Below are 15,795 nucleotides of genomic sequence, written 5' to 3'. Positions count from 1 at the left end.
TAAACCCAACGAGGCCTATGCTTGATAATTTTACCGAGACAAAGTCGAGGTAAATTATCAAGAACCAGGCCTCGGCGGGTTTAAACCACTAGTTGAAAACCGATTCAACACACGTTGATTCCCAGTCATGTTTTTAACCCTTTTTACTGGTCATAAACAAAGGTTTATACACACCCACGTGACGCACTCTCCACCAATAGGAATAGCGAAACTGTCTGAGGTATTTATGAATTGGAAATCAAAATAGAGCAGAAAGACTATCATGCATGAGTTATTAAATGATAAAGGTAAGGTTCACAGATAGTTAATACTCCCCCAAAATGATTGACCGAAATTAAACTTACTTGGTGAGGAGGCACTGCAGCTGTTGATAGTAAAAACTATTTTGAGAAAGGATCCTCTTAAAAAGTAATATGGTTTTGATAATTTCGTCACCCAAAACAATTTATGCATAAATCGTTTCTCAGATTTCTGACGGTTGGTTGATGTCCATTCGCGAATGGCTATGCCAAGAGATGTGGTTGGTGCCCGCTGTCACTTCGCTAAATTGGATGGATTCAACATTCTGGTGAACCGTGACACATTTTGCTGTTTTCTCAATAAGTACTTTATGGAGCTGAAACATTTACAGATGCCTTTTATCAAAATTTTCTGAATAATTAATTTTGACTGTAAGGCATGCACCATGATGTCAAAAAGAAATGACCCTCCCTTAAAAAAAAAACTAAATCTTTGACAAGCATCTTCTCCACTTGTTTATATATGACAATCTATCTGACCGAATCATCATCACAGCATGCACTCTTGTCACAGTTAGGCTGTTGCATGCACTGTTGATCGTTAGAATGAAGAAGAAAAAAAAAGCTAAATTTGACAAATTAGATCACTGTATGCATCAAGACAAAAAAAACACCACTTTTTCACCTCTCTGATTGATGCATCTTCTCCTTGAATACATTTGCCGGTGGAGCTCGTCGATAAGGAGGAAGATTCGATGAGTGGAGTCACATCTTTGCTTTGGGATTCCCTTCCTTCTTGGGATTCTTCAGCAGTTTCTTCAGCATCCACGGTCTTGTCAAGACCGCGTTGCGTCACCTTATCACACTTTACACCATTATTGTTATCCAACCTCAACGCATCCACCTTCGTCTTCACCACCTGAACACAAGACTCCTCTATGCATATTTCCCATCCTTTGGATTTTGGAGACTTGACCTGCTGACCTTTGACCTTTGGATTTGGCGCAAAAGTAAAGGACAGTTCCAATTTATTGGAGTACATACATGCAGTAGAACGGTTGCTATAATCATCACACGGTGCTGGCAGAGGCAGTCGTCCAGGAGGAACTCGTTCTCTTACAATTCCCTCCCGATGCTTAATTTCATTCCGTGTTATTAACTCATAATTCGTGATTTGATGAGCTACTGCATTCCTGCTTATGGAAGAAGTGCCGTTAAGGTCACAATGCCGAGAGGCGTGGTGCCCCTCTACTCTCCCCTCATCACCTGCCTCCATCAGTTTATAATTACTCCCCGACGTCGTCGACGACGCTTGCTTCTTTTTGTCGCCGTGGGCAGTTTTTAAAAAGGCCGAATACCACAGATCAATCGGAGCGTGGCGATTGTCCCAGAGAAAGACGAAGAAGTAGAATACAACGATCCAGAGGAGGGCACATGTTAGCACGGACGCTCTCCACATACCATGCAAGATGGTTTCTAGCGATTTGAGTGTTGCTGCCGCTGCGGCTGGCGGCGTCGAGGAGGAGGAGGGTGGGCTCATTATGAGATGGTGATCAGCGAAGCTTGACTGCTGATGCATATAAGTCGTTCTCTCCCTCTCTCTCGCTCCGTCTCCTTCTCTCTCTTGAGATATAGGGCCTTGTGATGTCGCTGGCAAGTCTCCGAGGATCAATCAAAAATATTGTCTGAGATTACTCAGTCTTGGGATGCTTGTTGATGATGGATGAATAAAGCAAGATTCAATCGGAATAAAAGAGACATTTTAAAAGGAAAACTAATTATCCCACTAAATTTTGCCTGTGGATACCGAAAAGTATCGCATTAGTCGTTATTAATTTGGTCCGAACAAGTAGCATGAATAAAGGAACACACTATATTCTCCAACCTACACTAGCTATTTTCTTCAAATGTTCATTGTTCAATAACTCCATCTGTGAAATTTGTCAAGTCCAGCTATATCTGCACCACAGTCAGAATGAATCATGTTTTCAGATTACATTATCACGGTAAACCCAAACATCTAGTCTCTATCTAAGCTACGCTAGCCTTTTATCTACTTTCCAAGAAAGTTTACAAGCAAAAAAATCCTACATTAGCCCTCTATACCCAAGCAGAAATATTGCCGAAACTACAGAGGTCACCTCTACCTAAACCACAGGCTCTTAGGTTTCACTTTCGAGATTTCAACAGCTGAATTCCAATTCCACAAAGGGGCTGATTGAAAAGACTTGAAGGCGAGCCAAATATTTCAGGTCAGAGTGGAGTTTGAGAAATCATAACAAACGATTAGGTTTGGAAGCACTTACATGGTTGTACATGAACTGAACACAAAACTTATGTGTTTTGTTATGTTTGTAACAGTGTCAGTTCCTATTTACCACAAAACGAAGTCTTCTGAGTTTGCTTACAATGTAACAATCAAACAATAGAGCACCTTTTCCATAAGTTGCAAAGCGCTAGAAGGTGTCACACACAGATAAACAAATCTAAAACAAGGATGGCCAAAACAAAAAATCACTGTTGGGGAAACAAGTGGGTCTTCAGCAGTTTCTTGAATGATTTTAAAAACTGAGTTTGCTTTTCTGCAAGTGAAATCAACAGCCTATAGTATGCACTTCTAAACCAATGCTAAACTCCGACAATCACAACACCTATATTATTCAATATCAAGCATGGAATAGGGAGGCCTTGGCCTCTGTTGCCCCTGGTTCTGGCCTTGGTGCCCCTCCAAAAGTTTCCCTTGGACTTAAAGATACTCCCAATGGAAGTGCCCTTTGCCAAAAAATAAAAGGCAGTCCCCTCTCAATAATGAAATTCCAGGCCAACAATAGCAATCACATAACCTACGTATGCACACTAAATCAAAGTTAACTCTGACAACTACAAAACTTAGAAACCTGGAAAAACACAGAGGCTGTCGAAGCATTGGCCTCTTTTGCCCCTGGTCATGGCCTTGGTGCCCCTTCAAAAGTGTCCCATAGACTTTCAGATTTTCCCAATGAAAGAGCTACTATTAAGATAACAAAATCAAATCACATAACAAATCAAAATCTCTACCAATCAATGGTATAACTACAAAACCCCAAAACCCCAAAGTAAATAAAGACGATACAATAGGAAATAATGTTGAAATTGTGGCCTTTGCTAAACTATTAAAACTTCTTGAACAAACCAGGGTATAGGTCAGCTGAAATCACTCCTAGTCAAGGCTGACTAGAATATATCAACATTGGACAAAAGATTCCAGATGTTTTCATTACAATATGTAGCAAATGTAGCAACCGCTAAACGGTATCCTGGATGCTCAAAGATGAGATTTCACTACATCAAAAGTGAAGACGAGAGGTGTTGACTATGTTGATCAAAGATGTCTTTCTATTTCACACAGATTGTTTCAATCTGCTTTAATCCAATTCTAACATGGTCGTCAAGCTTGATCAGACAGTATACACCTCCTACAATGCAGACCACAATCTACCAGTAAAATATCCTGCCTTTAAAAAAACTTGTCCTGGTCTGCAGAGTTTTAAAAAACTTGTCTTGGTCCACAGAGTTTAAACAAATTTATTTTTATCCTGGTCTGCACAGAGTTATTAAAAACTTGTCCTGGTCCGCAGAGTTTATTAAAAACTTGTCCTGGTCCGCAGAGTTTTAAAAAAACTTGTCCTGATCTGCAGAGTTTTTAACAAACTTGTCTTCGTCGGCAGAGTTAAAGAGCTTGTTCTGGCCCGCAGAATTTAAAAAAACTTGTCCCGGTTCGCAGAGATTTAAAAACTGTTCCAAGTCCGCAGATATTTGTCCTGGTCAAGAGAGTTTAAAAAAACTTGTCTTGGTCCGCAGAGTTTTAACAAACTTGTCCTCGTCCGCAGAATTCTACGTCTTATGTGGCGCCGTTCCATCTAGATCTTGCTTCTCGGATGGTGGAGGAAATAGAAAAGAATCTTAAGTTGTATCCTCGCCGAGATAAGATTCAATGAAGGAGCGAGCCCAAGATGCAGTTAGGAGAACACCAGGAGAAACCGGAAGAAGTTGGCTCCCCTCCGAGCGATACTGATGCCTTGGTGTCTGGTATCACAAGATGCAAGTAGTCTTTCTTAAGATGATTCGACATACCTCAATCACAGCTCGGCCGAAAATAAATTATGCAAACATTTCCTCTCTCTCTCTACACAGAGTGAAGGCCTTCAATCCATTGCAGAATGATGATAATAATATTAATAATGCAGATACTCATTATTAAAGACAGTCTAGGTATGCGTGGAGGCATCAATCACATGTGTGAATTTATTAGCCTGGTTTATTTACATAGTCAGGATGCTACTTGGCATGTGTATGAAATATTTTGCCACTCCAAATATTTCCCGACCAAACACCAACCTACTTCCATTTGAAAATCTTTCTACATTTAAACTATACGATAGCGCTTAGCAAATAAACAATAATCTATTAAAGGTAGGGTCATAGATTGGTTTTTGTTGACTTATAGGCAAAGTTATCAAGAAAGATACAATAAAAGTCACATGAGAAAGTTGAATGAGAAAATAATTTTAGGTGTTGCAAACTAGAAAGTTTAATAACAATACGGTGTCTACTTCCTGAGAAAACAGCAAAAAAAGTTACAAAATTTTCACAACAATTGTAAATTAGGTGTGATCCCTGGCTACACTACAGTTAACGGTTGTATGGCTTCTGACGGGCACCCCCGAACAAAGATATTGACAAAATAGGGACACCGCCAATATAGGGCTAGATAGCTCAGTTGGTAGAGCGCCGGCACATTTTCCGGAGGTCGTTTGTTCAAATTCCACTCCAGTCAATTCTTTGGTCAACCCAAAATTATAAAAATTTACACAGTCAGTTTTCCCTTGTGGTTTATATTGATGTGTAAAACCCACATCCAAACCATGTTACTTCAAAAGGAATCCCTTCTCCAAAAAGTTTGTACTATCAACAGCTGCATTGCTTCTCACCAAGTTTTTACGGTCATTCATTTTTCGAGTAGTTACAAATCTAGGACCCTGCCTTTAATTGGGCCACAAGTATCTGTTGGAGCCCCATTTGTGTAGCCATTTATATTTATATCAAGTTATATCATCGATATTAAGTTGCAAACTATATGAAATAGCCCAGGGCACCAGACTAAACATAAGCAAACGTGGGCTTGAATGCAAACATCAAGCAGCAATTCAATCCTCAAGGAATTTAGAAAAGCTCTTCAAGCGGACCAACTTGGGATATTTTGAAGACGTCTTTAAATTATCTGGAGACACGTTGGATGTCTTTTTATCATCTTGAAGAAAGGGGTTGGATACTATGGCAATAAAAATTAATCTTTTAGCATTAAATAAACAGGATACATTTATAAAGTGCTCTAAACCAGAGGATGCAAAGCGCTGGGAAAAAAAAGAAGACAAAGTTGGAAAGATTGGGGGAGGGGCAAACTGAAACCCAGATTACATGTGACCAGAGAAAAAATGGTTCTTGAAGGCACTTTTCAAAACAGTGATACCAGTTGAATTCCTTACATGAGGAAATTAAAAGGCAGTACTTTTCAGATACAACGTTTTTGCAGTAACTAATAACACTACGAAATAATATGAAGAAATTGATCTGAGAAAAACTTTCCTCATCGCAGCACGTAACGCCAGCTGGATCTTCAGCTCCGCACCTGTGTTGTAGTAATGTATCTCTCACTCTCTCACTAACGAAGTAGGCCAAGAATGCCTGGCAGTCTCAGAAGATTCAATAAGGTTTAAAACTACTCCTTAAAATAATACAATTTTGATTTCAAATGAAACCTCAAACCGAAATCCTCAACTTTTCAACTAATTTTGACACCCTGTTTCAACACTTTTAGATTTCAAATGAAATCTCAACCTTTCATCTTTGACACCTCAGTTAGCCTTTCTTCAACAATCTCATCCCAACCCTTTATCTTGTTAACAGTTTTAGATTTCAAATGAAATCTCAACCTTTCATCTTTGACACCCTCGTTAGTCTTTCTTCCACATGCTCATCCGAACCCGTTATCTTTATATCAGAACAGATGATAGAAAATCTACCCATGCAGCGCTTATCCTTTCACATCGTTCCAGTTTAATGGCAAAGTCAAACAGTTGACTATATCTACATTTATATAGGATTAAAACAAATGACCGCTTCCAAAAACCAAAGCTATACTTTGCCGAATGTCAAAGGATATAACTAGAGCTATACATGGATATAATCAATTCCGATATAGTGATAAAAAGGGTTGGATTGAGAATTTGGGAGAAACACACAATACAACTAAACTGAGTGGACCACAAAACTGAATGTTATTCTTAATCCCTCTCTTTAAAGACACTGGACACTATTGGTAATTGTCAAAGACCGGTCTTCTCACTTGGTGTATCTCAACATATATGCATCAAATAACAAACCTGTGAACATTTGAGCTTAATTGGTCGTCAAAGTTGCGAGATAATAATGAAAGGAAAAAACAACCTTGTCACACGAAGTTTTGTGCGTTTAGATGGTTGATTTTGAGACCTCAAATTCTAAATTTGAGGTCTCGAAATGACATTAATGGAAAATTACTTCATTCTCGAAAACTATGTCACTTCAGAGGGAGCCATTTCTCTCAATGTTTAATACTATCAACCTCTCCCCATTACTCGTCACCAAGTAAGGTTTTAAATGTGTTATTGCAACAAGTATTTCGTCATTGTCAATGATATGAAGTACACATTTTAATCATCACTGCTGCTCACACCTTCTGTGTTTCTTAGAGGACAATCTAAGCAAAAATGTCTTGCATCCAAAATTCATCAACCTCTAACATGAAGGAATGCATCATCTCAGATGGTATTTGTTTACAAGATGCAAGATAAAAACAATGACATCACTTGTAGGTCAGTCACATTTCTTAAATCTAATAAATCATTTTGGAAGTTGAGCTGGGGGAAAAAATGCCAAGCACTTCATGGTCATGTATCCAATTGTGGATTGGCATAATTCAACCATGGAACATGATTGATCACAGCAGTAGAGCAATGTTAACGTACACATTTTTTTTTGTAAAGGCAAAGTGGTGTTTATGTAACTGTTTGATTGTTCTTTTCCATAAACAATCAAACTAACCTGAGAAAGTTTCATTCAAAAAGGTGGGTGCATTCAAAATGTTGAGGATATCTCTCAAAAAAATATGGAGCGGTAATGTCCACACAGGAAAAATAATCCACAATTGGAAAACACAACCTGAGAAATATTTCATAACATGTGTAACAGACTGAAATGTTTTTAAATCTTCTGTCTTAAAGGGAAGGTACACGTTTGGTAATTACTCAAAACAAATGTTAACTTAAAAACTGACTTGGTAACGAGCATTGGAGAGCTGTTGATAATATAAAACATTGTGGGCAACGACTCCCTCTGAAGTAACGTAGATTTTGAGAAAGAGGTAATCTCTCACTAAAATAAAAAAAGACTTCTAGCTTCTAGTATTTTATTCTTATCTGAAAGCACACAAATTCGTCCAACAAGGGTGTTTTTTCTTTCATCATTTTCTCGCAACTTCGATGACCAATTGAGCCCAAATTTTCACAGGCTTGTTATTTTATGGTTATGATGGGATACACCAAGTGAGAAGACTGGTCTTTGACAATTACCAAACGTGTACCCTCCCTTTAATCACATTTTTTGAAGGGAAACGTTTCTAAAAATGTTATACCAACAGCTACAGCACTTCACACAAAGTAAAGTTTTTGTGGTCATTGATTTTTGGCCAAAGTAATTACCAACGGGATACCAAAATACCAAAGGGTTACCAAAATGTTTAGAATAATGCAAATAACTTACCCTAACTTTGTGTGTCTGCTTAATCCCAAGATGTGGTAGGCTTCTTTGGGACTACAAAAAGAGGGGGGAAAAGTAGAGCTTAAATTCTTGCAACATTATTATATAATTTAGTAAAAACTTTGAATTTAACACAATGATTTTGTTGGGGAAAAAGAATCGTCCTGCACCTGTACAGTCATGGCCTATAGTTTCCCAAATTTAATTTTTAAAAACATTTTGATGACGCTAAATAAAAGTAGACAAGTGTGGATAATAATCAAATGTCTTGTTTTAAATGCCCACAGTTCTGGCAGGAATATAAATTTGGATGCCAAGAGAGGGCAGCACAACAATACAAGATAAAAGGTTTAAGTCAGCCCTCTATAGTTCATAATAAGACAGGGCTACATCCCTTCGATTTGGGTTGTTAACATTAAACTTGATAGACAGCTCATAAACCATTATGGAAACAGATTCTACCTTAAAAATTATAATACATGTTTTCATGTCCCACTGATGAACATACAGCAGGAATTTTTAAACTTGATTTTTGTTCCCAACCCAAGATATCAACAAGGTTTTAAAGACACTGGACACTATTGGTAATTGTCAAAGACTAGTTTTCACACTTGGTGTATCTCAACACATGCATTAAATAACAAACCTGTGAAAGTTTGAGCTCAATTGGTCATCGAAGTTGCGAGATAATAATGAAAGAAAAAAACACCCTTGTCACACGAAGTTGTGTGCTTTCAGATGCTTGATTTCGAGACCTCAAATTCTAAATCTGAGGTTTCGAAATCAAATTCGTGGAAAATTACTTCTTTCTCGAAAAGAGGGAGCTGTTTCTCACAATGTTTTATACTATCATCCTCTCCCCATTACTCGTAATCAAGAAAGGTTTTATGATAATAACTTTTTGAGTAATTACCAATAGTGTCCACTGCCTTTAAAAGGCAAAGATTACTTTTTTTGAACCGTTTAATCCTATACAAATGTAATTATACACAATGAAACTAACCTGTGAATATTTTATTTCAAACGATGGTAGCAATTTTAAGATAAATCGCCAAAAATCTAGAATGTTTCACACAAGAAGAATATTCTGTGTTTGGTATACAATCTCAAAAACATTTCTCAAACTCAATTTTGTATAAATCCCTTTCGCCAAAACCACATTCCTAACAAGGGAAGTGTTTCTCAAAATATTTGACCTGGGGTCGATTTCACTAAGAACTTAAGACTAGTCCTATGTAGTTTTTAAAACTGTGTGCTAGTCCTAAGTTAGGACAAGTAACTTTTCCTAACTCGAGATAAGACTATCTTAACTCTTTGTGAAATCCACCCCTCATCAACAGCTGCAGCTCTTCTTCCAAAGTACGTTTTTATGGTATTATTTTTTTAGTAATTGCCAAAGGGGTACACTGCTCTTAACCATGATAGATCATTCCTTGCAAAGCCAAGACGACAGCTCATGGGAAAACGTATCATTTAAACAATGAGCATTAGAAGCAACAGGTTCCTGGAGGTTGTCCAAGTTTCTTATAACATGAATTCCCATACGATACACAACAGCCCCTTCAGTGAAAACTTAGTCATTATCTGATTTCACCCAAATACTGTCTGTGCTTGAACAACAAACAGAAGGAGCAAGAACCTTTTCAAAGATGTTCATTGTGGTCCAGTGGTTAGACTGTAGGACTTGCAATCACAAGGTTGTGGATTCAAGAAATCATATTGAGCTAACCCCTGATTTCACGATGACTAGATTAAAGGTTGTCAACTAGTAACTGTATCATTGGTTTGCGGTAACACCATGTGTGTATCTACTTGCCAGGTAGAGTTTGTTCTTAGAGAACTGTCTTGCTTTATTCTACTGCCGCGGAGTAGATAATCGGAGGTTCGGGAGACTTCTCAGTTCTGAAAAAAACTGTCTTGCTTTCTAACTATTACCAGATAGTAACTGAATCACAATTTCTTGATATGTGCAAATTATAAACCGTATACAATATTTGTATGAGAATATCATGCATATATCACGTCCACCATACCTCAAAAAGGCTTATGGAAGTGTGAGTCCGGTGGTTGACTTCCAAACAATGTACATCACTGTGCATGTGCAATGTTACTAAAGTCAATCATGGGTCGACTAAATGTGTGTACTGGAAATTGCCGAGAGTTGATCAACTGAAAGTATGTCATGTCAAGAGTCTATGGCACTAGAAGGAACTCCAGGAGGGATCGCCAGTCAGAAGTACACTTCCTGACATCCCAGACTTTAGACACCTACATACAGGGAGTGAATCTTGTGACTCACTCGTCATGTTACCAGCTCATTATGAGCTACAATGTGCATTGACGTCTGAATGTCATCTTATGAACTTGTAGAGTTTCCCAGGGTCATAAAAATCATCTTATGAATATATGTATACAGTTTCTTAGGGTATGTCATCTTATGAATATGTATGGTTCCCAGGATCTTGATATGTCTCCTTATTCATATTTAAATATTGCCAGGGTCTTTAAGTCATCTTATGAAAATGTAGAGTTTCCCAGAGTGTTAAGATGTCATCTAATTAATATGTAGTTTCCCAATGGGCATCCCAAGGTATGTCATCTTATGAATATGTACAGTGTCTTATAAATATGCGCAGTTTCCCAGGGTCTTGTGTCACCAAGCCAAGACAGGGTCTAAAGTCACAACCACAAATCTTTGTATTAAGTATAAAAGACTGCAAAAAATTATTACAGACATTGAAACAGGTGCTTATCGGTACAATTAATACAATTACAGTTGGATATTTATAACAAAAAATATCAAATTAGTTTAATCTGGCTTATAACAAGTTTGACAACCAAAAAGTGAGGAAAATGTTTCTTCTTCAGTGTATCAATAACATGCATTCTAAATAACATGCATAAACTTTTAGCTACCCCTGCAAACAATCAAATGCATCCACAATCGAGTTATAAACAAACTACCAAAAAAAACTTTTCTTATTTTTATTTCTGGCCTCATAAGTGAATTTGATAAAATAAGCTTGAATTCTGGCTTCTTCCAAATTGAAATCTGAGCTTATTATATGCGGCTCAATTTTTTTCGACCAGTGTGCTGAGTAATTCACGGGTACTTCATCAAAACGACTAGCCTCTGATGCTGTGCATAATGGTCTACACATTGATATAATATGTAACTTTTGCATTGGGAATAAAGAAGACAGAATAGAATATAATTTGTTTCTACCCTCACACCTGTCAACTAAGCACAGTACACTCAGTTCTTCCCAGAGTTCTGTTTAAACAAAATCCACAGCCGATGTCCATTTTGAACTCGTTTACAATCAATATAAAACACACATACAACAAACAGTTCAATTGCAAGCCTACCTTGGTAGAGTCTCCCGGGATTTTCCTTGATTTCTTTGGTCGTTTAACAAACATTAAAAAAATATGTGCTGCCATCATGGTGCGATAGGAAAAATCAAGCCCTCACTTCCCGGAACTGAATTTTCTTCAGGAAATTACAACCTTCTTGTTGCACACAGTTTGTAAGATGTAGATATAAACACATATCATACTTAAAAAGCCAACAACGACACTGTTTCCCCCGAGTACCACATCAATCACCAGTCACAGTGACTCAAAGATATGCAAAATAGTGAACTTTTATCTTTGTTTGGGTCAAACTATTGGCTGAGGACAATATGTTACCTCTTGGTAATAGCAGTGACTTTAAACATGCCCTTCACAATGGTGAACAAAAAAGCCATGTGATTGGTTATTTTCCTCCTGTCTGGTAGAGTCATATAAACACAATGCTGATTGGCTAAGAGCTGGCGCCTGAAGTGATTTGATTGGCAGGTGAGTCACTGCTAGACACTTGATTGGTCAGACCTTTGAGGACTGCTTCACATCCCCTGACAGAGCTAATCTACATATTCATGAGTCACTCCATGTGATATAGTCTCGTTTCACACTCCTTTTCCTGTCTGGTCCAGGTATTATTTTATTATATTAAGTGATAGAGAGCAAAGACGAGGTTACTTTGAAAGTACAAGTTGTTTTGTTTTTTAAAGCTTTTTTTCTTCTTCTAGTTAGGCTTAAAGGCACTGTACACGTTTGGTAATTGTCAAAGACCAGTGTTCTCACTTGGTGTATCCAATCAGAACCATAAAATAACAAGCCTGTGAAAATTTGGGCTCAATTGGTTTTTGAAGTTGCGAGAAGATGATGGAAAAAAAACACCCTTGTTGGACGAAATTGTGTGCTTTCAGATATGAACAAAAAAAACTTAGCTAGAAGTCTTTTAATATTTCAGTGAGAAATTACCTCTTTCTCAAAATCTATGCTACTTCAGAGGGAGTCGTTTATCACAATGTTCTACACTATCAACAGCTCTCCAATGCTCGTTACCAAGTCAGTTTTTAAGTTAATATTTTGTTTGAGTAATTACCAAACATGTACCTTCCCTTTAAAAGGATTGTTTATGTTTTGTTATTCAAACCTAAGGTTTGTTTCAATTCTATATTACAAATTTGAATCTATGAAGCCTTTCTCAGGCATCTAGAAGCTCTCAATTCTGTGCAACGGTGCCTTTTACTTTCACTTTCACTATTTTCATGCAACTCTAATCGAGCCCAAATTTTCACAGATTGGGATACACCAAGTGAGGACACTGGTCTTTGACAATTACCAAAAGTATAACCACTGCCTTTAAAGGCAGTTGACACTATTGGTAATTATTAGTCTTCTCACTTGGTGTATCTCAATATATGCATAAAATAACAAACCTGTTAAAATTTGAGATCAATTGGTCATCGAAGTTGCGAGATAATAATGACAAAAAAAACACCATTGTCACACGAAGTTGTGTGCGTTTAGACGGTTGATTTTGAGACCTCAAATTCTAAATCTGAGGTCTCGAAATCAAATTCGAGGAAAATTACTTCTTTCTCGAAAACTATGGCATTTCAGAGGGAGCCGATTCTCACAATGTTTTATACCACCAACCTCTCCCCATTACTCGTCACCAAGAAAGGTTTTATGCTAATAATTATTTTGAGTAATTACCAATAGTGTCCACTGCCTTTAAATGGTCTCGGTCAATAATATAGTGCAAATCCCTCAAAGCGAACCCCTCAAAGGTCTTCATTTTGTGTATGATCTGATAACTTGAAAAAAAACAATAGACCAACCCTAGGAGAGATAACCTTTTAGACTAAAAAGTACTGTGGCATCTCTTGCGCACTGATGTTACAACAAAATACAAGGTATGCGATAGCATCACTGTCGGCTTGTAGATGCCATAACACTCCTTATAAGGATTCTGCCTTTTAACTGGTTGAGAGATGGTCACATGGTATTACCTTTCCTAGAAAGCCCCAGGAACACGACATGCTATGCCAGCTTGGTGTTTATATCCCCTTTCGGGAGTTAATAATAATAATGACAATAATAAACCTTGCTGGGTGTTCAAGGCGCAGAGTTAGACAAGTTCCCATGACGGGGAGTTTCATCTTAACAACTGAGACAATTTGTAGGATTCTTACCTTAAAGTATCGGTGATTACTTTTGAACATTCCCATCGCAGCCTCGTGGTATTGCTTCTTAAGCATGTCATGTTGAAACTGAAGACGACTGTTGATAAAAAATGAAGATATCAATTGTCATGGAAATAAACACCGTGGAATTTCTGTCAACTTAACGGTTGTTTTGTCTCCTTGTGTGATGACTTGTTTAGAAATATCAAAAATACTGGAACAGAGATCAGCGTTCGATGTTTGAAGGAAAAATAGCAGTTCTGGGGTTAAACTTTTATTAAATATTGCAAACATTTAGAATAGTTTAAAGGCAGTGGACACTATTGGTAATTACTCAAAATAATTATTGGCATAAAACCTTTCTTGGTGACAGGTAATGGGGAGAGGTTGATAGTATAAAACATTGTGAGAAACGGCTCCCTCTGAAGTGCCATAGTTTTTGAGAAAGAAGTAATTTTCCACGAATTTGATTTCAAAACCTCAGATTTAGTACTTGAGGTCTGGAAATCAACCATCTAAACGCACACAACTTCGTGTGACAAGGGTGTTGTTTCTTTCATTATTATCTCGCAAGTTCGATGACCGATTGAGCTCAAATTTTGTTATTTTATGCATATGTTGAGATACACCAACTGCGAAGGCTAGTCTTTGACAATTGCCAATAGTGTCCACTGCCTTTAAGTTTTCTTTACAGTTTTTGCAATGAATTTGTGATTAGATACTAAGATTGAACAATTGAAACAATTGAACAAAGATTTATGTTTACATGTCCTTGGGATGAGAGGTAAAGCCGTAAATCTTGTGCATTGTGTATTATGCACTTTGTATAATAGAGTGCTTAATATACATCGATGTAAGGGTTAAAACAAAATAAATTAATAATAATAATAATAATAATAGGAATAAACCGTTCTTTTAAAGCGCATTACACACGGAGTCCCAATGCGCTGTACAAAGTCAAAAAAGAAAAACAAACAAAACTATATAGACCTTAAAACAATAAGTTTTGAGAAGGCGTTTGAATAAATCCAGAGTTTGTGCCTTTATTCTTTACCCGATGCAAAATTAGCATCTACTAAATTGTTGCAGTACCCGCTGCTTAACACAAATGATTTGAAATGGCTCTAGCCAACGAGCCAGCTCAGTTGGCCTAGGTGATAGACAAGCTCTAGCATTGAAGAGGGTTGTGGGTTCAACTTCCACCCGAGGAATTTTCCATTGAGTTTTTTTTTTCACAGTGGGAAGATTTTATAATGCCTGTTTTCAAGACTCTTGGATTATAACTCTTTTTCTCACAATGGTACATAGAGTTATATACAAGAACTAGAGGGCGCACTGGCCTATATACGCGCCATGGCATGCGCGCAGGTGGCCATTTTCTAAGTTGAACAAACAGGCATTGCTTAGCGTGTGTTTGTGCAGCCATTTTGTAAGTTGACAAAACAGCATCGCATCAGCGTTCAATAAACACAAACTCCAACGTGTACTTCGTATTCAACGCGCATGCATAATGGCGCGCGTGTCTCGTTGCGGTCCCATCGCGTTTGTGCAAGAAGCATCACCAGTGCGCCCTCTAGTTCTTATATATAACTCTATGTAATAGTACAATGTAAGTTACTTACCTAATAACTTCTTTCTGCCTTTCAAATTCTTTTTGCTGAAGAAGGAAAAACAAACAAACTGAAATCTTAGTGGGCTGTTTTTGCTTTGAATAACAAATTAAAGTATGGAGATGAAGGAGAAAAATAGTTTTCTTAATGAAACCTAAGAATAATTTTGATGCCTAGGTTTTCTGTTTTACAGACTCATTTTTTCCTCACTGTTTTGTTAGGCCCTTTTTTGGTTAATTTTATAGTGTTTTTTTGTTTGTGTATAACTATATAATTTCTCACCTACTACCATAACAGCCTTTCTTGTTTTTTGGTTCATTGATTGTTTAGTATTTTCTTGTCTATTCTGGATTTTGTTGACACTTGGCGACTGTCAGTTTTTTTCACTTTTTCGCTCTCTATGAATCCCACGGTTTTGGAATGTATGTTTTTAAAGGCACTGTTCATGTTTTGTAAAAACTTACTTAGTCAGGACCAAAGGAGAGCTAATGCTAGCGTAAAACATTGTGAGAAATGACTTCCTCTGACGTAACATAGTTTTTTGAGATTTCAAGAGGTATAACTTCTCACAAAAATATTTGAATCAGG

The 15,795-nt window shown here is 37.4% G+C and overlaps 1 protein-coding gene across 1 annotated transcript in view; it reads right to left on the bottom strand.

Moving 5' to 3' along the window:
• LOC117303995 overlaps positions 1 to 15,795 on the bottom strand; it is a 40,275-nt gene that overhangs the window by 18,001 nt on the left and 6,479 nt on the right. The window contains exons 5-7 of the mRNA XM_033788467.1: positions 15,220 to 15,254; positions 13,607 to 13,694; positions 8,079 to 8,129 (exon numbers count right to left, since the gene is read on the bottom strand). Of these exons, the coding sequence (XP_033644358.1) occupies positions 8,079 to 8,129; positions 13,607 to 13,694; positions 15,220 to 15,254 (174 nt within the window). The remainder of the gene's footprint in view (positions 1 to 8,078; positions 8,130 to 13,606; positions 13,695 to 15,219; positions 15,255 to 15,795) is intronic.

Source organism: Asterias rubens, chromosome 20 (assembly GCF_902459465.1).
Source record: "Asterias rubens chromosome 20, eAstRub1.3, whole genome shotgun sequence".
In the NCBI taxonomy this organism is placed as follows: Eukaryota; Metazoa; Echinodermata; class Asteroidea; order Forcipulatida; family Asteriidae; genus Asterias; species Asterias rubens.
This window is presented reverse-complemented; position numbering and strand designations above follow the sequence as displayed.